The sequence below is a fragment of the Mustela lutreola genome, chromosome 10 (genome assembly GCF_030435805.1).
Source record: "Mustela lutreola isolate mMusLut2 chromosome 10, mMusLut2.pri, whole genome shotgun sequence".
NCBI classification, from domain to species: domain Eukaryota; kingdom Metazoa; phylum Chordata; class Mammalia; order Carnivora; family Mustelidae; genus Mustela; species Mustela lutreola.
In genome coordinates, this window is record NC_081299.1 from 52,956,484 (window position 1) to 52,980,721 (window position 24,238).

At 36.8% G+C, this 24,238-nt stretch overlaps 1 protein-coding gene across 1 annotated transcript in view; it reads left to right on the forward strand.

Moving 5' to 3' along the window:
- Nucleotides 1-24,238, forward strand: part of RAVER2 (ribonucleoprotein, PTB binding 2) — a 91,026-nt gene that overhangs the window by 25,962 nt on the left and 40,826 nt on the right. Inside the window, exons 3-6 of the mRNA XM_059137108.1 lie at nucleotides 1,021-1,490; nucleotides 4,778-4,969; nucleotides 14,378-14,504; nucleotides 23,283-23,368. Of these exons, the coding sequence (XP_058993091.1) occupies nucleotides 1,021-1,490; nucleotides 4,778-4,969; nucleotides 14,378-14,504; nucleotides 23,283-23,368 (875 nt within the window). The remainder of the gene's footprint in view (nucleotides 1-1,020; nucleotides 1,491-4,777; nucleotides 4,970-14,377; nucleotides 14,505-23,282; nucleotides 23,369-24,238) is intronic.

Sequence of the window (24,238 nt, forward strand, 5' to 3'; positions counted from 1 at the left end):
TTTCTTAAATTTATTGAAACTTGACTTATTCTGGAGAATGTTCCCTGTGAACTTGAAAAGAATGTATACTCTGTTGGTTTTGGATGGAATGTTCTGTATGTATCTGTTAAGTCCGTCTGTTCTAATGTGTCATTCAAAGACACTGTTTCCTTATTGATTTTCTGCCTGAATAATCTACCCATTGATGTAAGTGAGGTGTTAAAGTCCCTTACTATTATTGTATTACTGTCAGTTTCCTGCTTTGTGTCTGTTAATATTTGCTTTATATATTTCGGTGCTTCAATATAAAAGAAAATTTTTAAGACTTCCCAATACTTTGCATTACATGTTTGGGAAAAATAAAATCTTTATGTAGCTTGAAAACATTATAAAAATAAAAAACAAAACAACATTATAGTATCTTATAGTAGAACTCCTAATATAATTCCTATACTTTTATTTGAGTCTTTGGTTGTGAAATTAATTGAGTAGTGTCAGCATTAAAAAATACCATGAAATAGAATAGATATTTCAGAGTACATTGCATGTAATAGGAATTTTTGTTCTTATACTTTTGTTTCAGAAATGTGTATTTGTGTACTGAGTCATAGACCAAATAAACTCACAGTGTGTATGTTGTGGCCAGTCTCGACAAGGAGCAATTCCCCTAGAACATGGCTCTTCACGACTCCATTCTTTTCCCTATACGTTTCCCTATGGACTGGTAATATCAGCTTGCAAATTAAGTGCTAGTTAACACTTACCAGCACTTTTTATTGTGAACTGTATTTACATCAGGATAGATCTTACTATATGAGTGCAAGGTAGAGGAGGTTGCATGGCTTAGGATCCAGGCTGACACATCTCAGAAAACTGTAATTACATGAACTGGATAATGCAGCCTCCTCGGACCTGTGCCGAGAGAGAGGACTGATGGTTTGGATACTATTCTTCCCTGATTTCCTTACTGTGGGTCATAGTCATAAAAAGTTTGAAAACACTGGCTTAGAAAATTCTTTAATTCATTTTGTTATCTTCTAGCTTTTGTTACCTTACTGAATGGGGAGCAAGCCCAGAATGCAATTCGGATGTTTCATCGATATTCTTTTCGAGGAAAGGACTTAATTGTTCAGCTCCAGCCAACAGATGCTTTGCTGTGTATTACCAACTTGCCCACTTCTTTTACATTAGAAGAATTTGAAGAACTTGTTCGTGCTTATGGAAATATCGAGAGATGTTTTCTAGTATACAGTGAAGTTACTGGCCATTCCAAAGGCTATGGATTTGTGGAATACATGAAAAAGGACTTCGCTGCAAAGGCTAGATTGGAGTTATTGGGTAAACAGTTGGGAACTTCAGCTCTGTTTGCACAATGGATGGATGTTAATCTATTGGCCCCAGAACTCATTCATTCTAAGTGCCTTTGTATAGATAAACTCCCTAGTGACTACAGGGATTCAGAAGAGCTGTTGCAATTTTTTTCCAATATACATAAACCCATGTTTTGCCAGGTATGTATTCTTAAAGTATCATTTGAAATGTTTGAAAATTTCTGCTTATGTATTCTACATGCACTCTAAATTTATTATACCTATGTGAATATCACAATGGATAATCTAATTCTTCTTTAGTCCGCAGTGAAGTCTTTATGGTCACTCTAAATTTTAAGTCAAGTCCTTTTGTGAATGAGTCAATTTATATTATTATATAGTAGATATGTCTTAGTAGACCCATCACTTATTCACCTCATTCTATCAATTTTTTGAGCCCTTCATTCTTTGATCCATTCATCTGTCCACGTTTTACTTATCTTCTCTGCACCAGACACTATATGGCTTAAAGTTAGAAATACAGAGAAGAGAAACATACTCTCTCAATACTTCACAATTTTGTAGAAGGTACTGATAAGCAAATAATTATAAATACTGTATAAAGAGTAATGTAATGGAAGATAGGAAAGTACTATGAAGTTTAAAAAGAATGTGTAATTCTGTCTTAATGGGATCATGGTGAGACATTTAGAGACGATCCTGACAACTAACAACACTGGTAAGACTTTTCATGCACTTGATCAGTAAAATTATATATATATTCTACTAAATAGATAAAAATATGTACTATATAAAGCTCCTTCTCTTGTAAGTGTTCAATAGCAACTGATGAACTCTTTCCTCTCTTGCTTCCCTTAATTTCTTCCTTCCCTCTCTTCTCTCCTCCTGTGTTCCTTTTCTTCTTATCCCGTATTCCCTGCCCCCACCACCCACCATTTTTCTTTAATCATACATTTGTTGAGTCTCTACTATTATACTAGAAAGTTTGGAGTTGTTATAGTTTTATATATATATATATATATATATAGTGTAAATATATAAACTACAAATATTATAGTTTTATATATATAAATGTAAAATTTATGTGTGTATATATATATATACACACACACAACCACATATATATACACCTATATATTATTATAATGTATTATATATCATGTTTATATAAATATATACATTTATTGTATAATGTATAACTAATACAGATTATATATAACTAAATAACTATATAAACTGTATAACTCTAATTATATAAACAATAGATTAATGCTACCATCTTTTTCTTACATTTCTACCCCTCCAATCCCAATATATACATCAAAGAAACCATCTAAGAGCATCATAAAGTTAGAAAATTTTGTGGCGGATCTAATATCCAATCTTTTCCCAGTTATTGAAAGGTGATAGATGTTGATATCTAAGCCATATCCTTTTCTTGGATACTAAAATTATTCAGTGGTATTCTGTGGTCAAAGAAAATTCTTTGTAGTGGAGGCCTTTGAAACAAACGTGAGGAGAAAACCCATTTATCACAACTTGTATTTCAATTATGTATCCCAGAGTTGGAAGGTACATGACAGGTTCTCTAATTTAGGTTGCCAGTGGTAGAAAAATGTTTGTTATATTATTTATGAGTGACCATTTAGCTTCTATTGAATGTTCCAAAATAATGGGAAATTAACTAGATCAGAAGTCAGACCATTCCGTATTTGAATGGCTTTCCTACTGAACTGAAATATTCCTCTCTAAAACTACTAATGCTGTGAACTTAGATGAGTTTGTCTTTTGAAAGAATTAAAATGGTATTATAATTTATATGGCATGAATGCTATCATAATGAACCAGGAATAATAGTGTTTCAAAAGTTCTTAAAAGATTAATTAAACAAATTTATGATGCCTTTATCAGTGGATCTATGAAATTCAGGCTCTTTTGCCTGGTAGGTTGACATGGATTGTACTGAAGACAGTCTTTTATCTTGTGATCATGAGACACCAAGACTGATGGCTTTTACAAATCTGATTGTAATATCTGGTTTGGATTACAAGAGGAATGGGGTTGTAGGAAATATGTTTGGAAGAGGCAGATGTTTTGCCTTTCTATCATGTAGTTGGAAAAGTTTTGTGGAAGAAAAGACATTTGAGGACAGTTTTAAAAGGAAGAAGAATGTGAAGGGAAAAATAGAAATTTGTTCTAACAATACAAGAAAGGGAAGTTTCTGAAATAAGATAGAAACTAAAAAAGACTGAAATTATTTAATTGTAATATTAACTTAGGAGACATGAAATCCAAACACATGTTGAGACCTACCATGCTGAATTTTATCACATTTACCACTTTATCACATGAATGTGTTTAAGATAAATCAGACATATTCAGAACTTCAAAACTTTTTAGTGTCTTATTTGTTCTTATTTTTGCTCTTTGTACCAGTCTTTACAGATCCAGGACTTTAGTATCTTTACACTCTTACAGGTGGGTGACTGGAAACAAATCAAGCTCAGCATTGCAGGAGTTCATTTAGGGCACATTCAGAAATAAAACTTGTGTGTTGCATATGGCATTTTAACAAACCCTGGGGCAGTTTTCCCAAATAAATTTTGATTTGGAATACTTGACCAAATTCCTGAGATCTGCTTAAAAATTATTGAATTAAAAGTTGAATATGGTCACTCCTACTTTTCTTCTCTTGATAATACAAACTTTAATTTACATAGCTATGTGGTCAAATAATTGTTTAGTATCTTCCATTGTCCACATACCTGGTAAATTCAAAGAAGGTTTCAGTTACTGAGTCTCCATATTTCTATGTCTAAATTATCAGTTCTACATCTTTCTTAAAATAGAGGGAATACTATCATTTGAGCATTGACTTTTTTTTTTTTTTAAGAATTTATTTATTTATTTGGCACAGAGAGATCACAAGTAGGCAGAGAAGCAAGTAGAGAGAGAGGAGGAAGCAGGCTCCCTGCCGAGCAGAGAGCCCGATGCAGGACTCGATCCCAGGACCCTGAGATCATGACCTGAGCCAAAGGCAGAGGCTTAACCCACTGAGCCACCCAGGCACCCGTTGAGCATTGACTTTTAAAATAAATTAGAAAATCAAAGATTAAAAAGAAACTTGACAGAATCTTGTTTATCATCCTATCTTCAGTAAGGACCATATCTAAGCAACTAATGAACTTTTATTTTTATTTATTTGTTTATTTACTCATTTAAAAAGTAATCTCTATGCCCAACTTGGGGCTCAAACTCATGACCATGATCAAGAGTCTCATGCTCTCCCAACTGAGCCAGTCAGGCCTCCCACAACTAAGAAACTTCATTTTGAGAGAAAGAATATATTACTTTCACCAGCATCATGCTCTGATACACTTGTTTTTGAATTTGAAAATTATATACTGAAAATAAATATTTCTAAATGAATATTAGAGTTCTCCTCTTAACAAAATGTATTAAATCAGCTTGCACAGGATGAAGGTAGTTATGTTGGTGGCTTTGCAGTGGTTGAATATAACACTGCGGAGCACGCCGAAGAGGTTCAACAAGTAGCGGATGGCATGACCATCAAGGGAAGCAAAGTCCAAGTTTCCTTCTGTGCTCCAGGAGCGCCAGGGAGAAGTACGTTAGCAGCATTGATAGCAGCTCAACGTGTGGTAAGTCTAGCGTTCTTTATTAGGATCTAGAAACATTCGCGTACTGTTTTAGTCTCTCCAAACCAGTTGGCCATTCATTGGACCCTCATCATATTTCCATTACACAAAGATATTCTTCCTTTGAAAAAAACTGTCTAAACAGTATCTGTCACGTAAAGGTGGAAGTCATTGCAAAAGAAGAAATTGCTTTTGGTAACGTTTATCCAAATAAATATTTTTGGAAGGAACATTCTGTTCTACATTTTGAGTGTCAAGTCTGTTTTTTCAAAGCATTCATAAGTATCTGTCGTGCAAATACAGGAAGGTGTGTGCTTTGCTTTTGCTCACAGGGCCCATTGTTACTACCTCTCTATTGTTAACTGTGGGCTTCTTCTCTGGGCCTCTCTCTCTGTGAAAGTTCGTGCGGATAGTGGATAGTGACTAATCCTCCTTCAGTGTTGACTCTGCACTTAGCACTTAGCACGGCACTTAGCACTTAGCATAGTAAATACTTGTTGACTGAACTAAGAAAGGAATACACTTTTGAGGGATGAGGGAAGAAGGAAGGCTTCATGGTGGAGGGGACATTTGAGTGTGACATTAAAGTCTGGTTTTGTAGCCAGATAAATAGAGATTTTGCATGAGACATTATATGGAAAAAATTCATGCTTTATCTGAAACCCCAGTTTAAGTGGCCATTCCGTATTTTCACTTGCTAAATCTCACAACTGTAAGGCGGTAGAGTGAGTTGAACAAAAGCTTTGAAGCTGGAGAATGAGGCGAATTTGCATGCTTCCATAGTGGTGAGGTGGAGGTGGAGCAGTGTAGGAAGGGGTGCCTGGTGAGACGGTAGACTGATGCCGAATCAGGGAGGACCACAGAGCACTAGAGGAATAGAGATTGAATTTGGTAAGCCGGGGGTGGGGGGGAGCTCTTGAAGTATATAAACAAGACAGTGATGGATCAGAGATAAGCCATCAAGACATTAGTCTGAAAGTGGTTCATAGGTGAACTAAGGAGGGAGGAAAACAGAGGAGATTGCTCTTGGTCTCACCTCTGGTCCTGGATCCCGCCGCTTTTCTTTTGTAGTTTGTCCTTCCCTCTTTGGTTCTGTCATTCTCCTGCCCTAGCTTGTGTACGTCACAACTTCAGCTCTTCTTTGACTGTCAGCGTTTTGTCTCTGCTTAAATGGCCTCTGCTGGACCAGACTGACTGCGTTTAGAATTCTGAATCCATCCAGTGACGTATTTCTGCACCAGGGTACTGTGTCCTCTTGAAGAGAAACACCTATGTGGCTTGGTGCTCCTTCCCGTGTGTAATAAATGTTAATGGCTGCTCCCCAGCAAAACTCGAGCTCCTCGCCTCTCATCCGCTGCTCGTTTCCACTTTCTACAGCCACTATCTCAAACCTTCACTGTGTTTCTCCCTTTGTCCTTTCTTTCAGCTGATCATGGCTCCTCATGTTTAGAAATACAAAGGCCATATGCTGGATCATTCATTCACCTCTTCTCGTGCTGCCCCAGCAAATGCGTCCCATTTAAAGAAAAAAAAAAGATTATTAGAGGGAGAGTGTGAGTGTGCATGGAGGTGGGTGGGGGGAGGAGCAGAGGAGGAGAGAGAGAGAGGAGCTCAAGCAGACTCTGAGCCGAGCACGGAGCCCATGTGGGGCTCCATCTCAGAACCCTGAGATTGTGACCCGAGCTGAAACCAAGAGTCGGATCCTTAATCTACTGTGCCACCCAGATGCCCATGTCCCTGTTCTTTACTTCCTTTTCTCTTTAGTAGCATTCATTCCACAAATATGTACTGGGCACCTACTACATGCTCGGCACTGCGAGAGACATTTATGATTCATCAGTGAACAAAATGGACAAAGATCCCTGCTTTCTTGGAGGAAGAGCTGTGCCTCATCCTGCCAGTGCTGGGGCTCATGACCACGTCTGCCATCTCCAAGGACTTTGATCCTCACCTTCCTACTTCCTGTCATTGGGTGCTCCACTAGCTCCATCCCTCCTGCTTGTAGACACGCTCAGATCCTTCCCTTTAAAAATGATCTCTACACAGTGGTCTTTCTATTACTCTTCCTTCACCTCTGGAGCTTCTGGAATTTTTAGACTCCATGTGCTGTCCTCATTTCTTCATTTCTGTCTCCACCAGATCCACCATAGTTTCTGCCTCTGCTATTCACTTGAAACTGTTCTCGTTAAGATTCATAGACATTTCTCAGTATTGAGGTTGAATAGGCGCTATTCAATCTTTTATCGCTTGGTCTCTTGAAAAGTCTCCACTCTAGATTTCTACCCCACCATTCTTTTTCTGCCTAACTACTCCTTCCCCTTCCTTTTCCTTAATGGCTGGTATCAGTACATGTGTGCATTTGGTTTTTCTCACTTTCTTCTCCTTGTGTGCTCTAGCAGCCCCGGTTACCACCGATCAAGAATGACTTGCAAGCGCCTCTTTTTTAACCCATTCACCCTCAGCACAAAATCTGTGCTTCCACGTGATTATTAAGCATTCCATCTCCGTGTTATATAAGTAGTTAGGTTATGAAAGTAGTTCAGTTTCAACATTTCCAAAAGAAAACTGTCTTTTCTCTGGATCTTGCTTTTCTGTGTTCTGACCTGGACTTGCTGGGTGTACAGGTCTGAATCCATCCAATTGCCTACTTTGCACCAGGGCGCTATGTTCCCTTGGAGAAGAACACACACCTGGGTGGCTTGATGCCACTACACCTGTGTGACACACATGTATAATTCTGTGTTGTGCATATGGCACCCATTCACCCAAACTAAAATTATCTGAACCAACAACTCCGTTAATCATGATGGGTCTTCCCACCCGCTCCCCAAATCTAGATGTTGAAAATATTAGCAAATCCATTCAATTGCACATCCTAATATCTCTTCAATCCTTGAGGCTTGTCAACATCTTTGTTTACTCAGGATCTCCTCTTTTCTCATCTAGATGATAAAAATAATCACCTGTGTAGTCACCACTATAACTCATCTTCTGTAGGGCCTTCAGAGTGATCTTTTCCATCCTCAAGTTAGATCGTGTCATTCACTTGCTTAATATTCTTTAATGCCTGCATAAGTTCAGGTTTCTTTGCACGGCGTGCTGGGCCCTTCGTGATTGAATGTCAGTGACAATGAGAAATCTTAAATGCTTCTTGATAAAAAGTAAGGCATTTGCATTACTTGGATTCTCGTATGTAGTTTTTAATCAAGTTTTCTGGGATATAAAAACAATCATAAATAGGTACTGAAACTTATCAAAATATTTCTTTAACTATTGAGATAATCATGTGATTTCTTCCTAAATTCATTCATGTGCTGAATCACTCTGATTTCCTAACATTAAACCATCCTTCTGTTATAAGCTCTAATTGATAACATTTTTCCAATGCATTGTTTGATTTGACTGGACAATATTTCGTTATATGCTCATGTGGTCATAAGTGAAAAATGCTGAAATCATCATTTATTTTGGAATCAAGGGTGACTTATTTTGGAATCAGTGACTTCATTAAATGATTTAACTATTTTTTCTCCTTCTCCCCCTTTTCTTTCTATTTCATGAATCAACTCACATAAAATAGGGCTTTCCTGTTCTTTGAAAGTTTGAAAAGTCTCATCCATGAAATCATGTAGACCTAGTCCTGGAGCCCAATATAGAGGGAAATCATTGGTTACTGATTACATTTCTTCTACAGATTTTTAGATATTTTAGTTTCATTTTTTTTTTAAAGATTTTATTTATTTATTTGACAGAGAGAGATCACAAGTAGGTAGAGAGGCAGGCAGAGAGAGAGGGAAGCAGGCTCCCTGCTGAGCAGAGAGCCCAACTCGGGACTTGATCCCAGGACCCTGAGATCATGACCTGAACCGAAGGCAGCAGCTTAACCCACTGAGCCACCCAGGCGCCCCTAGTTTCATTTTTTAAATTTATTTTTCTTTCTATAGCATACTGGCATTTCATTATATTCTATAGATTCATCTACTTTGTCTACATTTTCAAATTTATTGGCACGTAGTCATTTATAATATTATTTTAAAAATTTGTTCTGATCCATGCTCCTGAAGTCCTGGGATTGAACCCTGCCTTAGGCTCCCTGCTCAGGTGGGAGCCTGCCTCTTTCTCTCCCTCTACTCTTCCCTCTACTCTCACGCTCTCTCAAATAAATAAATAAAATCTTTAAAAAAATCAAATTGTTCTGTTTACTGTTCTCATTTGTATTATATATTTATGTGCATTTTCTTTTTTCTCTTTCATAAGTTTTTTTTTGTTTTAGAGAGAGAATGAGAACGCACACAAATGGGGGTGTTGCAGAAGGAGAGGAAGAGAGAGAATCTCCAACAGTTTCCACACTGAGCACAGATCCTGAAGCAGGGCTTCATTGATCTCATGACCCCGAGATCATGACCTAAGCCAAAATCAGGAGTTGACACTTAACTGTCTGAGCTACCTAGGTACCCCTTCTTTGATCAGTCTTAGAAAAGATTTCCCTGTTTTGTCTTTTCAAAGAAACAGGTTTTGTTCTGTTATTTCTATCTTTTCCTTATTTCTGCCTTTCTTTTTAAATTTTAATTCCAGTATGGATTACATATGGTGTACGTTTCAGGTGTACAATATAGTGATTCAGCAGTTCTATACCTTACTCAGGGCTCCTTAAGTGTACTCTTAATCCCCTTCATCTATTTCACCCATCCCCCACCAACCTCCCCTCTGGAAACCATCTGTTTGTTCTCTATGGTGAAGAGTCTGTTTCTTAGTTTGTCCCTTTTTGTTGTTGTTGTTGTTAGTTTCATAAATTCCACATGAGAATGAAATCATAGGGTATTTGTCTTTCTCTGATCTATTTCACTTACCAATTACAGCCTTTAGATCCATTCATGTTGTTGCAAATGGCAGGATGTAAGTCTTTTTTTTTTTTGGCTGAGTAGTATTCCTATGTCTGTGTATGTATGTATCTCACCTTTTCTTTATCCATTTATCTATCGGTGGACATTGAAGCTGCAGCCCTATCCTGGCTATTGTAAATAATGCTTTACTAAACATAGGGGCGTATGTATTTTTTCAAATTACTGCTTTTGTATTCTTTGAGTAAATAACCCAGTAGAGGAATTACTGGATCGTATGGCAATACTATTTTTAATTTCTTGAGGAGCCTCCCTACTGTTTCCCACAGTGTCTGTCCTTATCTTTATAATATCCTTGTTTTCTTCTTTGGGGTTACTCTTTCTCCTTTGTCTTTATTGATATTAATTCTTAGCACCTTTGTTTTCAATCTATATTATTTGTATTTTCTGATTAATTTATTTAAATTAAGTTTCTTTTTAACTGTTATACTTACGTATCCTGAATTTTATTTTATTTTGGCTTTTTAAGTTTTTCTTTTAATCCTAGTTAACATATAGTGTTATATTAATTTCGGGTGTACAATAGAGTGATTCAACAACTATACAACATGTCATAAATTTTAAATTATAAATGTTTCAAATTGTTTTATGATTTCCTTTTAAACTTAAAGCTTAATTACTTTTGTTTCCATTTTTCAGTTTATTCCACTGAGGAATTTCAAGAAACTGTTCTTCTGACATAGATTTGTAATTTATTGCATTGTGGTCAGAGAATCTAATCCCTAATGTTGATTTGGCTGCATTTTGTTGTCGAATGGTTACTTTCTGTGAAAGTACTATGTAGGCTCAAAAACAATCCAAACTCTGTGTTTGTGGGTTACAAGGTTAAATGTGCATATATGTATGTATAAATATTAGTTTGAGACTATTAATTGTGACTCAGATCTTCCATATCTTTGCTTATTTTTTAATTTGATCTTTCAGCGTCTGAGAGGAATGTATTAGAAGTTATCATGTATAATTGTTGGATTTTCTTTTTCTCATTCTATTAGTTGTTTCTCCATAGACAGATAGATAGGTATAGGTATTATTATTAGGTATTTGTTTGTAGTCCTATTGATTACCCCTCTGTGTTTTTCTGATGTTACAGTTGCTACTTGAACTTTATTTTCATTTATATTTGCCATCCCTTCATTGCCAATCTTTCTGTCATTGTAGGTGTCTTATAGCTAACATGTCGCTCTAAAACATTTTTAAAAATCTGTCTTTAATTGGTACTTAAACTGTTTAAATATGTAGTTATTATTTTCTTATATCATGTTTTCTTTTAACTATACTTTTAAAAAATATTTTCATTTCCCATCAAACATTGGATAAATAAGAATTTTCTTTGAGTGTGGGTTGTCCTGGGGAGCAGGTAGAAGTAGGTAAGCATCTCTGGGACAGGAAAAAGGAAACCCCTCAGACAGCAAACCCAATTGTGCCTTCCTTAATGTCACCCCCATAAAAGTGAAAATTAAATGGAATTCTGCATTTTCCGTGTGAGGACAACAGTTTGAGAACTAAACTGGTTGAGTGCCTACCCCCATTGCAGCAGCAATGTGCTTGATAGCTAAAGGCCAACAAAGGAGAGGTTGTAACGACTGATGGTTGGGTTCTCCCCTGGTCCATTTCATTCGAATTCTTCTCTAGAAAGGCAGGGAGCTGTGTCTTGCACATCTTGGTATTCCTCCCCGGCATCAGTCATACTCATTTACACTAGATACCAAATAAATGTTTGTTAAATGAGGTTTTTAAATTATCTGAGGCCCCTACGATCAGGAAGTGAAGGGTTGAGATTTTGTGGATGAGGGGGAAACAAAATCCATAGAAAGATAATTACTTAAAAAAAAATTCTTCTACACATTTGACAATAATATGTTTTGACTTTATCCTATTGGTGGTGATCGACCCTACTTTATTTATACACCTAGATTTATCAGTATCCCTTTCTTCCCACTTACTCAATCTTATCTCCATCCTACTTCCTCCTTCCTTACCCCACCTACCACCACACTGGTGTCCACATTTTAACTTTAGGATTGCCTGAAGTATTTGTTTCCCCATGGCACTGGATTTTGTGTGCAAGAATGAAATGAGCTACGCTATTGCATATCTTTATTTGCACATATCATGTAATATTGCATTTACTGTATCTCACTGTCTCATTTTCAGAGAAGGTATTAATGTAAACATTTTTGAGAATTTGTGTAGTTGGAAGTATTTTTATTTTTCACATATTTAAATAATAGATGGATATAAAAATATTAAAAATAGAGATTCAAAGTTCTTCCTTTGGCATTTTGAAAATACTAATTTGTTGCCTTCTCAAATCTAATGTTGATGCTTTGAGGGAGAAGATTGTATTAGTTCATTTCTGTTTCCTTGGAAATACATTCTTTTTCACTGGAAGCTTCTAGCGTTTTCTCTTTGGCTTTGATGTTCTTAAGTTTCAAACCCAAAAATGTGACTATGTGTGTTTTTCCTTATACATCATCTTTGGAACACCGTAACCACTTTCATTCCATGTTCTTTAATTTTTCTTCAACAATGAGAAATTCTCAGCCATTATTTCTTCAAAGCCCCCCTTCTTTTTTCTTCTCTTTCAGGGGCTCCTATTTTATACAGGTTGACAGGTCCAGCCTCTTCATTGCCTTGCTTTTTCTCTTTCGTGTTTCTTATTTCCATGTTTTGTTTGGTTTATTTGCATTTTCCACTTCTTTATCCTTTGCCTTGTCTTCAGAGAGCTTTCTTTGATTTTTCAAGTCTCTGTTTTTCAGCCACACATAATCTACTATTGATCTGTTCAAGCACAGGATAGAGGTTAAGACTGATGCTCTGCATGAGTTTCTTCAGTTCCCTTGTCTATAGAATGGTGATAATAGTACCAGTCCTATAGAGTTGTTTTGGAGGACTACGTGATACAATCCACATAAAGTGTGTAGAACGATGCCAAGTACGTGGTGAGGGCACCTTTTTTTCTTTTTTTAACGTTTATGTTTTTCATACCCAGTATTTCTAATTAGTTATTCTTTGTAGCTGCTTGTCCTTGATTCCCATTACTAATAAAAAATTTTTAAGGGTGATCTATTATGCCTATTGCTATGCGGTGTTCTTATTATTTCCTAACTATTAATTCTGGCTCATCTCTTTGAGGTGATTTGGTTTGTTACATTTAATGGCTACATTCTCCAGATGTCTAGCTGTGTTCTGTGAAGAGGTATTTCCCTGGGAAGGTTTCGGCTTCCTCGAATGTTAGTGTTTAGAGGTTGGGCAGGGGAGAGCAGAAGCATGTTCATTTTAGCTAGGGTTTAGCAAATTCAGATCAGAGGAGAACCCAGGGCCAGGAACCTTCCTTTACTATCTGTCCCTGACCACAGCCCTTTTCCCACCCAACCAGGCAATGGCTGCACCTTGGAGAAACTTAATTCAGTGGTCCTGTGACATTCCCTGGATTGATGCTGGGGGTTTCTTTCCTTGTGCTGGCCAGAAAAGCCCTCATTACAGTTGCACAAGACAAAAGCCCTTCCCCAAACTGGCATAGACCCAGACTCCCTCATATGCTCCCTGTGGAAGTCTCTACCTCCATGTCTAGACCCCCCCTCCTTCTCTCTTCAGAGAGTTCTCACAGATTTTGTGTCCGAGTCTTAGATATGTCACCCTCTCCCTCTCAGGGTCACAGTATCTCGGTTTAGAGACGGATCCCACTCGTATTGTCGGTTTTCCAATTTTTCATGACTAGAAGTTTATGGTATATTATAACTGTATATTAATGTTCTCATCTATCAGGTTGGTTTTTGAAACTGAAAGCAATTTCATATTTTTAGGTTGCTACCTATACCTCGCATGTGTTTGTGAGTCCAGTTCAGCTTTGTCTCAGAAGATTAAGTTAACGAAGACTTTTTTTTTTAAAGACTTTTTTATTTGAGACAGATATAGTGAGAGAGCATGAGCAGGGGCAGAGGGAGAGGAAGAAGCAGACTCCCCGCTGAGCAAGGAGCCTGATGTGGGGCTTGATCCCAGGACCCTGGGATTATGACCTGGGCCAAAGGCAGACGCTTAACCATCTGAGCCACCCAGGCGCCCCTAATGAAGACTTTCAGTACAAGAAAAATTTTGTTTGTAAGGCAACCCACATTATTATGCTTTAGATAAACATTATAGTAAGGCTATTCTGTAGTATAAAGTATTCATACTGTGTCAACAAATTCTCTCCCCATTAATAAATTCAGATTCCCTTGGCATTTTTCTACTTGTATTGTGTGATGAGATTTATCTTACTAAATTATCAGTCCTGTTAAAGCCAAATTATATTTCACAGAGACATTTTGTGAAGATTTCAGTATATGCTGTATAATAGAATATCTTAACATTATAATTAGGAATTGTAGAATATATACAGAAATGTATCATGTAAAGCAATTTGCATTTATCATAAAGATGAGTGAGAACTTCTGGAAGAAAGCCTTTGCAATCTCATCTTTTGTCCTTATCCTTGTTCTGATGTTTTCTATTTCTGTATTTATTGAAGATGCACAGTAATCAAAAAGGCTTACTTCCAGAGCCAAATCCTGTACAAATTATGAAAAGTTTAAACAATCCTGCCATGTTACAAGTTCTTCTACAGCCCCAGCTCTGTGGGCGAGCTGTTAAACCAGGTAAGCACACGGGTACAGATTAAATATAGAATGTTGGCATGAAGTCAGCTTGTGCTGTTTTGCGTGAAAAACACATTTAAATGAGTCCAAAAATATTTTTCTAGGACTTGTCAGTGAATTTTAATTAATGATCTGAGCTGATATGTTTTCCCTATTTTTGGTAGATACAATCTGCTTATGCGTTTCCTAATTTCCTTTTAGTAAATGTTAAATATTAAAACCAGCTTAGCTCCTAGTTGACAGGAATTTAGAGACCCGATAATTCACACATTTTTGTTGTTATGGATTCTACCAACAAAGGATATGATACTTTTGCATGTAATATTTTTAGCAGAATCACTTTGTTCAAATGTCTTAAAGGTATGTTTCCTCTTCCCTTGTAACTCTTCTGTTGGAAAATTGTTGTACTCTGTAGAAAATGACAAATATTATGGAAGTCTTATCATATTGGTATATGCTAAATACCTACCTATTTAGTATTCTGGTAAGAGTGCAGCTTTTGAAATGCACAACTCTATATACAGAAAATGTATATTTTAGCATTAGGAAGAAGTGGATTTTTATATTCAGTACTAAAGTTTAGAATAAAAAATGTTTCAGTATACTTATTGTTTCAACCCCAGCTGGTCTAACACGGACTGGTGGACTGCAATTTGGTTCTAGCACTAACTACCCAGGGTTAGCAGAGACCCCACAAGTTAAGGACTTAGCCCCCCACAGGTCTGCTCCTGATTCACACACCAGCTACAAGCTCAAGGGGTCCCCAGACCACCTGTATTTCTGACCAGCTTGCCACAGATTTGGGCGCTCAGCTTTGATGATTTGCTAGAACAACTCGTAGAACCTAGGAGAACACCAGACTGATGATTACAGTTTTATTGTAAAGAACACAACTCAGAAATGGCCAAGTGAAGATACTCTTACAGCTAGGTCTAGGAGGGCCCTGAATGCAGAGATTTTACACTCTTTTCCCATGGAATCAGAGCACATTACCCTCCCCGCCCGTCTGTGTATTCACCAACCAGGGATCTCCATGGAATTAAATTTGGCATTGTTGGAGTTGCATTATGTAGCCTTGGTTGGCTGTTACGGAACTGAACCTCCAGTTTCCTTCCTCTTCCTGGAGGTCAGGAGGGCCAGCTGATACCACGTGACCCAATGCCCCAGCCCCCTAATCACAGGGTTGGTATTTCTGGCATTGACCAGCCCCTGTAAGGGTCCACCTCCAGTGACCTCATTAGCATAACAAAGACATACCCATCACTCAGAAAATTCAAAAGATTTAGAATTTTCCTTCCAGACACCAAAGACAAAGACCAGTTAAATTTTTTTATTATACAACAATATTCATAGTATGTATATCCTATAATCATCAATTATTTGTGTCTAAGAAGAGCATTAAAGGTTTTCTGGCTCAGCCTATTACATACTCAGATATCTTTTCTACAGTTTTAATGGTAGAGAGAGATGTTTTTATGTCTTGACCTCTCAAAGCACAAGAAGCTCATTATTTCCCAAGGCAGCCTATTCCCTAGTTGGACGAATTTAATAACTAGGTTTATTTTTTATATTAGATGGTAAACCCTATAATTTTAGTGACTTATTCTGTGCTTCTTCCTCTGAAGATGCACAGCATAAGTCCATTGCTTCTTCTATAAGAAAAGACTTCTAATAATATCTGAAGACCATTATCATGAAAACTTAGTCATTTTTTTGGTTTCCCAGTCTTCTATTCTCCAGGTCAGTGGTCTTTTTGAAATCTATTTTTTGACTATGCAGCACTATCAGTAAATTTTTTTTTATAGATTCTATTTATTTATTTGACAGACAGAAATCACAAGTAGGCAGAGAGGCAGGCAGAAAAAGAGGGGGAAGCAGGCTCCCTCCTGAGCAGAGTCCGATGTGGGGCTCAATCCCAGGACCCTGGGATCATGACCTGAGCCAAAGGAAGAGGCATTAACCCACTGAGCCACCCAAGTGCCCCACTATCAGTAAATTTTGAGCAAAGCTCCAGTGTATACACTATATTTATCAGTTATATGTCATTTACATAAATGTACCTTGTTAACCCTTACATTAAGAAATGATAAAGCTAAAGTCTTTATTTAAAGATGAAAGTAAATATGAACAAGAGTATTAGCATTTTTTTCCTACATCTCATAGACTTCTTTGGAGATTACAGTTCTATATCTGACTTTCCATAACATATGCTAAGAAATGCTCTCTAGTTTCCCCAACTAGTTGTCATCTTGGAGATATTAGCCTCAGTTTTCTGGGTTGTCCAGCAATATGGTGTACACAGACACAAACATATCCTGGGAATGGGTTTTGATCAGCACAGAATGGGGTGAGATTTCCTTCTTATGATCATTATATTTATGTTAATGCAGTCCAAGATTGTATTAGTGTTTGAAGGAAATACAGCATGCTCTTGGGTCTTTTGGCAAGTATTGGCCACACCTTTGGACTCTCGGCTCTCTTCAGTAATTCCTCTCCCGTATTGTATTTTTGTCTTTTCTTATTGGGTAAGAATATATATTCTCTACTCTGCCTTTCTACTCAGATTGATATGCGGCCATAGAGATCATGCCTATTTTAGTGCAAGTTTCACAGTTGTTTTTTGTAAAGATTTTACTATTAGAGGGAAAAAGAGAGGATGAGTGGGGTGAGGGGCAAAGGGAGAAGCAGACACCCCACTGAGCAGGGAGCCTGTTGTAGGGCTTGATCCTGGACTCTGGGATCATGACTGGAACCAAAGGCAGATGCTTAACCGACTGAGTCCCCCCACACGCCCCTAGTTTCACAATTTTAAATAAGGCTTTCCACTCATACACTAATGGAGAAGTTATTTCACCACGTATGGCTTTTTGTTTGTGTGGTGTGGCAAGGGAGGAGGGCGAAATCTACCTCTGGAACACACGTAGAGCTTCTGGAGGATGTTTGGAGAGTTTCTTGGCGTTCCGGAAAGACGGAGTTTCTTGTTCATCAGTAAGCTCCATCTTTATTTCCTTCGATATGTCCTTTCTCTCTTTTAAAGATTTCTCTCTCTTTTTTAAAATTTATTTGACAGAGATCACAAGTAGGCAGAGCAGCAGGCAGAGAAAGAGAGGGAAGCAGGCTCCCTGCTGAGCAGAGAGCCCGATGTGGGACTCGATCCCAGGACCCTGAGATCATGAACTGAGCCCAAGGCACAGGCTTAACCCACTGAGCCCCTATGTCCTTTCTATGTTAGCGCTATCCGCTAACACTTACACTACTTTGACTTCCTCACAGAGGGCTCTGAGCAACCTAAGAATTGTAATTCCTTCTGCTTATATTAAATGTAGTACATATAATATGTTTATATTTATACCCTTGTTTTATTTTTCACATAATACACGTAACACATATATTTACTTATTTATAATTTGTCTCTCCTACTAGAATGTGAGTTCCATAATTGCAAGGATTTATGTCTTGTTCATCTCATGCACCTAAAGCAGCACTGTTTTTTATAATGAAAGAGATATAGTATTTGTTTACAGATTAATCCCCTTCCTCTACATCTCTGTCCCACAAATCACACATACCTGGTTACTCACATGTGGTCTGGTTTGTTAATTCCTAAGGACACTTGTCTGCCTTTTCAGTCTAATCTGTACCCTTCCATCAGGTTGACTTTTCCCCCCAGGCCCGGTTTGGTTAGGTTATTCTGACCATACTTATCTTTTCTCTTCAGTCCAGACCTTTTAACCATCTTCAAAAATACAATACAGTGTAAATATTCTAGACTTCTTTCTTTGTATGTATGTGTGTGTATCCATTTTAAGTTTTAAGTAGTGTGCAATTTGTTGTAGTCTAAATTATATTTTTAACAGCTTTATTGAGGCATAATTACATATTAATTGGCACATATTTAGAATATTAAAAAATGGTATGCTTTTGACATGTATAAAATTATAAGTATACATAAATTTTGACATATGTGTATACCCATATGTATATCCACCGAAATCAAAATAATGAACATATCTGTTACTCTTAAAAATTTCTATCTGGCCTTTTGTAATCTACCTCTCCCCCATTCCCAGGAAACTACTGATTTGATTCTTGTCACTATAGCTCGTATTTTCTAGAAATTTCTATAAATCACACAGTATGTACCGTTTGGCTTCTTTTCACTCAGCTCACTGAGATTCATTTACATTGCTGCATGTATCAATAATTTTTATTCTTTTTGAATGAGGAGTAGTAGTCCATTCCACAGTTCGCATATTCATTGACTTGCTGATGAACATTTAGGTTATTTCTAGTTTGGGATTATTACAAATAAAATTTCTGTGAACATTGTGTACTAGACTTTATGTAAGCTTATGTTTTTGTTTCTTGCCAGTAAATTAGTTGTGGAATGGTTGGGGCATATGGTTGGTGAATGTTTAAGTTATAGGAAACTTTGCCAACTGTTTTCCAGCGTAGTTAAACCGCTTGGCGTTCTCACCCATCACTGTCTAGGGCTCCAGTGTGCTCAGTCTTCTCACCAACACTTGACATGCTAATGCTTTAATGTTAGCCTTTCTGTTGGGTATATACTGCTATCTTACTGTGATTTTGAGTATTCCTTTTGGCGGATGATTTTGAACATCTTTTAATATGCTAATTAGCCATCTTTCTATCTTTCTGTTATATCTTTTTAAATACATTACACATTTTAAAATTGAGTTAACTTTTTCTTATTCAGTTGTAAATGCCCTTTATTCTGGATGCAAATCTGCTGTTGTATATATGGGTTTGCAAATATTTTTTCACTCCCTAAGATGTCCTTTATTAACAATGTCTTTGGAAGAACAAAACTTATTGTTTTGGCGAAGCCCAGTTTATTATATCTGTTACAATTGGTACATCTTTTGTCAGATTTAAGGAATCTTTGACAAATTTAAGGTCATTAAGATACTCTCTCATATTTGAGAATTTCATAATTTTACCTTTTAAAAATTATTTTTAATTTTACCTTTTGTATTTAGAACTTCGGTTCAATTTGAGTTAATTTTTGTTAATGATGTGAAGTAAAGTTCTAGATTAGTTTTTTTACAGATGTTCCAGCATCATTTGTTAAAAAAGATTACTCTTTTCCTACTGAACTTCCACTTAGGTTCATTATATATTCATGGCTCTATCTATGGACTCTCTATTCTAATCCACTGATCTAAATGTCTGTCTTTATCCCAATACTGCATTGTCTTGATAAATGTAGCTTTATAAGAAGCCCTAGAATCTGTTAGTGTAAGTCCTCCAACTTTCTTCTTTTTTCAGTTTGTTTCAAATTGTTTTTCAGTTTGTTTTGTTATTCTATGTCCTTTGTTTTTGTACATAAATTTTAGAACCAGCCTGTCAAATTCTATGAAAAATGTCAGTAATTTGGTTGGGATTGTGTTGAATCTATATACTAATTTGGGGAGAATTGACAGTTTTGAGGTTGAGCCATGCATATGGTGTATTTCTCTATTTGTTTAGGCTTCCTGTAATTTGTTCCACCAATAGCTTGTAGTTTTCAGGGTACAAATATTACACATATTTTGTCAGATTTATCCATCGTATTCTACATTTCATGATGTGATTTTAAATAGTTTTGCTCTTTATTTTTATTTTTTCAAAGATTATTTATTTATTTGACAGAGATCACAAGTAGGCAGAGAGGCAAGCAGAGAGAGAGGAGAAAGCAGGCTCCCTGTTGAGCAGTGAACCTGATGCGGGGCTCAGTCCCAGGACCCTGGGATCATGGCCTGAGCCAAAGGCAGAGGCTTTAACCCACTGAGCCACCCAGGTGCCCCAGTAGTTTTGCTTTTTAAATCTCAATTTTGAATTTCATGTTGCTAGCATATACAAGTACAATTGATTTTGTGTATATCCTATCTTGCAAACCTAGCTTATTATTTCTTGTAGGCTTTTGTTCTTAGGATTTTCTGTATAGACAGTCATATAATCCACAAATAAACACAATTTTATTTCTTCCTTTCCAATATCTATGCCTTTTACTTCTTTTTATTATTGTTATTTTTAAAGATTTTATTTATTTATTAGAGAGAGAGAGAGAAGGAGCATGAGAGGGGGGAGAGTCAGAGAGAGAAGCAGACTCCCTGCTGAGCAGGAAAGCCCTAGGTGGAACTCATTCCCAGGACTCCAGGATCATGACCTGAGCCAAAGGCAGTCACTTAACCAACTGAGCCACCCAGGTGCCCTGCCTTTAATTTCTTTTTTTTGTCTTACTGCAATAGACAGAAATTCAGCATAATTTGTGCATTGAACTGGTAAGAGTGGACATCTCTGCTTTGTTTCTGACCTTAGAGAGCATTCATTCTTTTATTAGGTCAGCTATAGTTTTTTTCACAGATTTTCTTTTTCTAGCTGGGAACTTTGCCTTCTGTTTCTATATTGCAGAGAAATTTTGTTGTGATAATTGCTGGAATGTATACAGTGATTTTCTCCATTAACTGAGATGATCATATGTATTTTTTGTTTTTGTTTGGTCTGTTAGCATGATGAATTACATTGATTTTTCAATGTTAAACCAACCTTTTATTCGTAGGATATATTATTATATATTATAGTCCTTTGTATATATTGTTGATTGATAGTACTGTTCAAGCCTTCTTGAGAAGGGGAGGTTGGGGCGCCATGGGAGATTAGCGAAGAGCTAAGGATAAGGGCAGAGGATGTGAGACTGTAGACATTTTCAAGTGTTTTGATTTCAGTGGTGGTGGTTTTAAACTGGGAAATACTGTATTCATTAATAACTGTGAAAAAATATTAATGTTTTGTAACAAAATACAGTGACTAACTGAAAAAAGAGAGGAGGTGGTGTTGATATCTCTAACCATAACTGTGGATTTGTCTACTTTGTCAGTTCTAGAAATTTTTGCCTTACATATTTTAAAGCTTTGTTATTTGAAGCACATTTAAGACTGTTGTATCCTCTTGATGAATTGACCCCTTTATCATTATGAAATGCCATCTTTAATCCTCTTTGTTAATAAATGGTCTGTCTTTATAAACAACTAGTGCTAATGACCTAATCTTCCTACCACCAATCATGAAATGGACTCATTCTAAAGAAAGCAATTTCTAATGGTCATTTTTCCAAAGATGAAATAGGCTGGTTTAGCAAGTAGTAAAACTTGAAAAAAGTACTTTTGAAAACATGGGATAAACTTGTAGAGATGATATATATTACATATATAATATCTAAATATTTTTTATCATTGGATTAAATACTTTTTTTTAAAGGCACTAATATTTTAACCCTCCCTCCTTTTTTCCTCAAAATCGGACAACGCAATTCTTTTTTTTTTTTTTTTTTTTTTTTTTTTTTTAAGTAAGCTCTATGGGTGCCTGGGTAGCTTAGTGGATTGGGTGGCTGCCTGCAGCTCAGGTCATGATCCCAGGGTCCTGGCATCAAGACGTGCCTCAGACTCAGACTCCCTGCTCAGCAGGGATCCTGCTTTTCCCTGTCTCTCTGCTGCTCCCCCTGCTTGCCCTCTCTCTCAAATAAATAAATAAAATCTTTAGCAACAACAACAACAAAAAGTAAGCTCTACACCCACCATGGGGCATGAATTCACAACGCAGAGATAAAGAGTTGCATGAGTCACATGTTCCACCAACTGGGCCAGCCAGGGGACCTGAAATTAAATGCTTTTTGAAGTGCTTTCTATGCCTGACCATTTCCAGTTGATTTATAGTAATTAGATGAAATTACTTCATAAATTTTCTATCTCATGGCCCTTTTTGTCTATATACTATTTATTCTGAAAACATCCCCTTGCCTTTAAAAAAAAAAAAGATTTATTTATTTATTTGAGAGAGGGAGAGAGTGTGCATACGTGGGGAGGACCAGAGCAGGGCTGGATGTGGTTTCAGCTCACAATCTGAGCTGAAGCCAAGAGTTAGATGCTTAAATGACGGAGCCATGCTCTGGAGACATCTCTTTTGATACATACTCTGGTATTTGTGCTCAGGCAAACCTGATGAAAAAAAAGAAAATTGTGGTCACCATTTATTCTTTCTATCCACTATGATGCTCATATTTCTTTTTATTATGTAAATATTTTTTCTGTGCATATATTCTCTTCTTGAATGGATTGTAGGCTTTTTATTTTATTTTTTTTTAATATTTTATTTATTTATTTGACAGAGAGAAATCACAAGTAGATGGAGAAGCAGGCAGAGAGAGAGAGAGGGAAGCAGGCTCCCCGCTGAGCAGAGAGCCCGATGCGGGACTCGATCCCAAGCAGGCTCCCCGCTGAGCAGAGAGCCCGATGCGGGACTCGATCCCAGGACCCTGAGATCATGACCTGAGCCGAAGGCAGCGGCTTAACCCACTGAGCCACCCAGGCGCCCCGATTGTAGGCTTTTTAAAGGAAAAGTCTGTATCTTGCCCTTCCTTCCCCCACCCTGCCAGAGTAATACCCAAACACCTAATAAAAATACTGAGCAAATAACACAAGTTCAGTAAGAATTATACTCACTAAAAGATGGAATTCGTTTTATTGGTCTAAGAGCTAGAGAAAAGAAAGGCTAGGTTTGGTGTTTTATTATGATGATAGAAGGTGTTGGAATTTTAAATAAAACTCTAGGTTTGAGTCACAAGGAAGGGACCTCACCAGTTTTTGTGCAATGACAAGGTCAGTTTATCACTGAACTTTGGATGAATTTGTTAAGTTTAAAAAAAAATACTATTGGCCCCTTTTGGAGTTTGTTTCTGTCTTATCATAAAGTTAAATTTTTACTTTTCTTTTCTTAAAGCAGTTCTCGGAACACCTCACAGCTTGCCCCATCTGATGAACCCATCCATCTCCTCCGCGCTTTTGCATTTGAATAAAGCACATCAGGTATATAAATAACATTGAGTACTGCAACTCGGAGTGACTCATTTGTTTGTTCCCAAAGTTTAAAATTCTCCTGAAGTTAAACAGGTATTTTGTTTTTTAAACAAATCCTTAGTAATAACTATAGCTACCTGAAAACATACTGAGTACCTGAGATCAAATTAAGCTGGTCAAAGCAGTGTAGTTCTACCTATTGATTTCTAGGCATTGATTTCTGGGCATTGATTAAAGGGGATTAAGGGAAGGAGGTGTGTTTTGTGGTATATTTTTGTAGAAATAAGTGGTTAAAAACAAGACTTCTGCTTAACTCCAAGTATTACAGAAAGAAAGAAAAAAATAAGTGAACGTAAACTCTTAATTCTTAAAATTTAATCTATATACAAATAATTCATGTAAGAATAAAAAATAACTCTCTAACCTTTTTCAGATTCGTATTTTAGGACGCATTTGTATATACAAATGTACTCATGACAGTCAGGTACTGCTGAAGGCTGTGTCTGTGTAGGAGCCTGCTTACAAGTCCAGCCGAATCCCTAATGGAGGTTTGGTGGCGGTGGAGTAAATGAGCATCTAAGTCCTAAACGCAACTTTTTAAAGCACAGGTTTATCTTTTATTTAGTTTTCATTAGAATCTAACATAGATTTGAGGATGGGGAAAAAATAGATAAAATATGAACTTTATATACGTGAAAGTTTATATACGAATTTGCTTATTTTCTTAAATAATAGTAACTTGGAAAAGAATACATTAAAATGCATTGTATCCGTATACCTCAAAAAAAAAAAAAAGAATCTAACATAGGACCTTGTACATTGTAGGGTCTTTTTTCATCCCATTACTCCCCGTATTTTATTGGGACTCTGACCTCTACT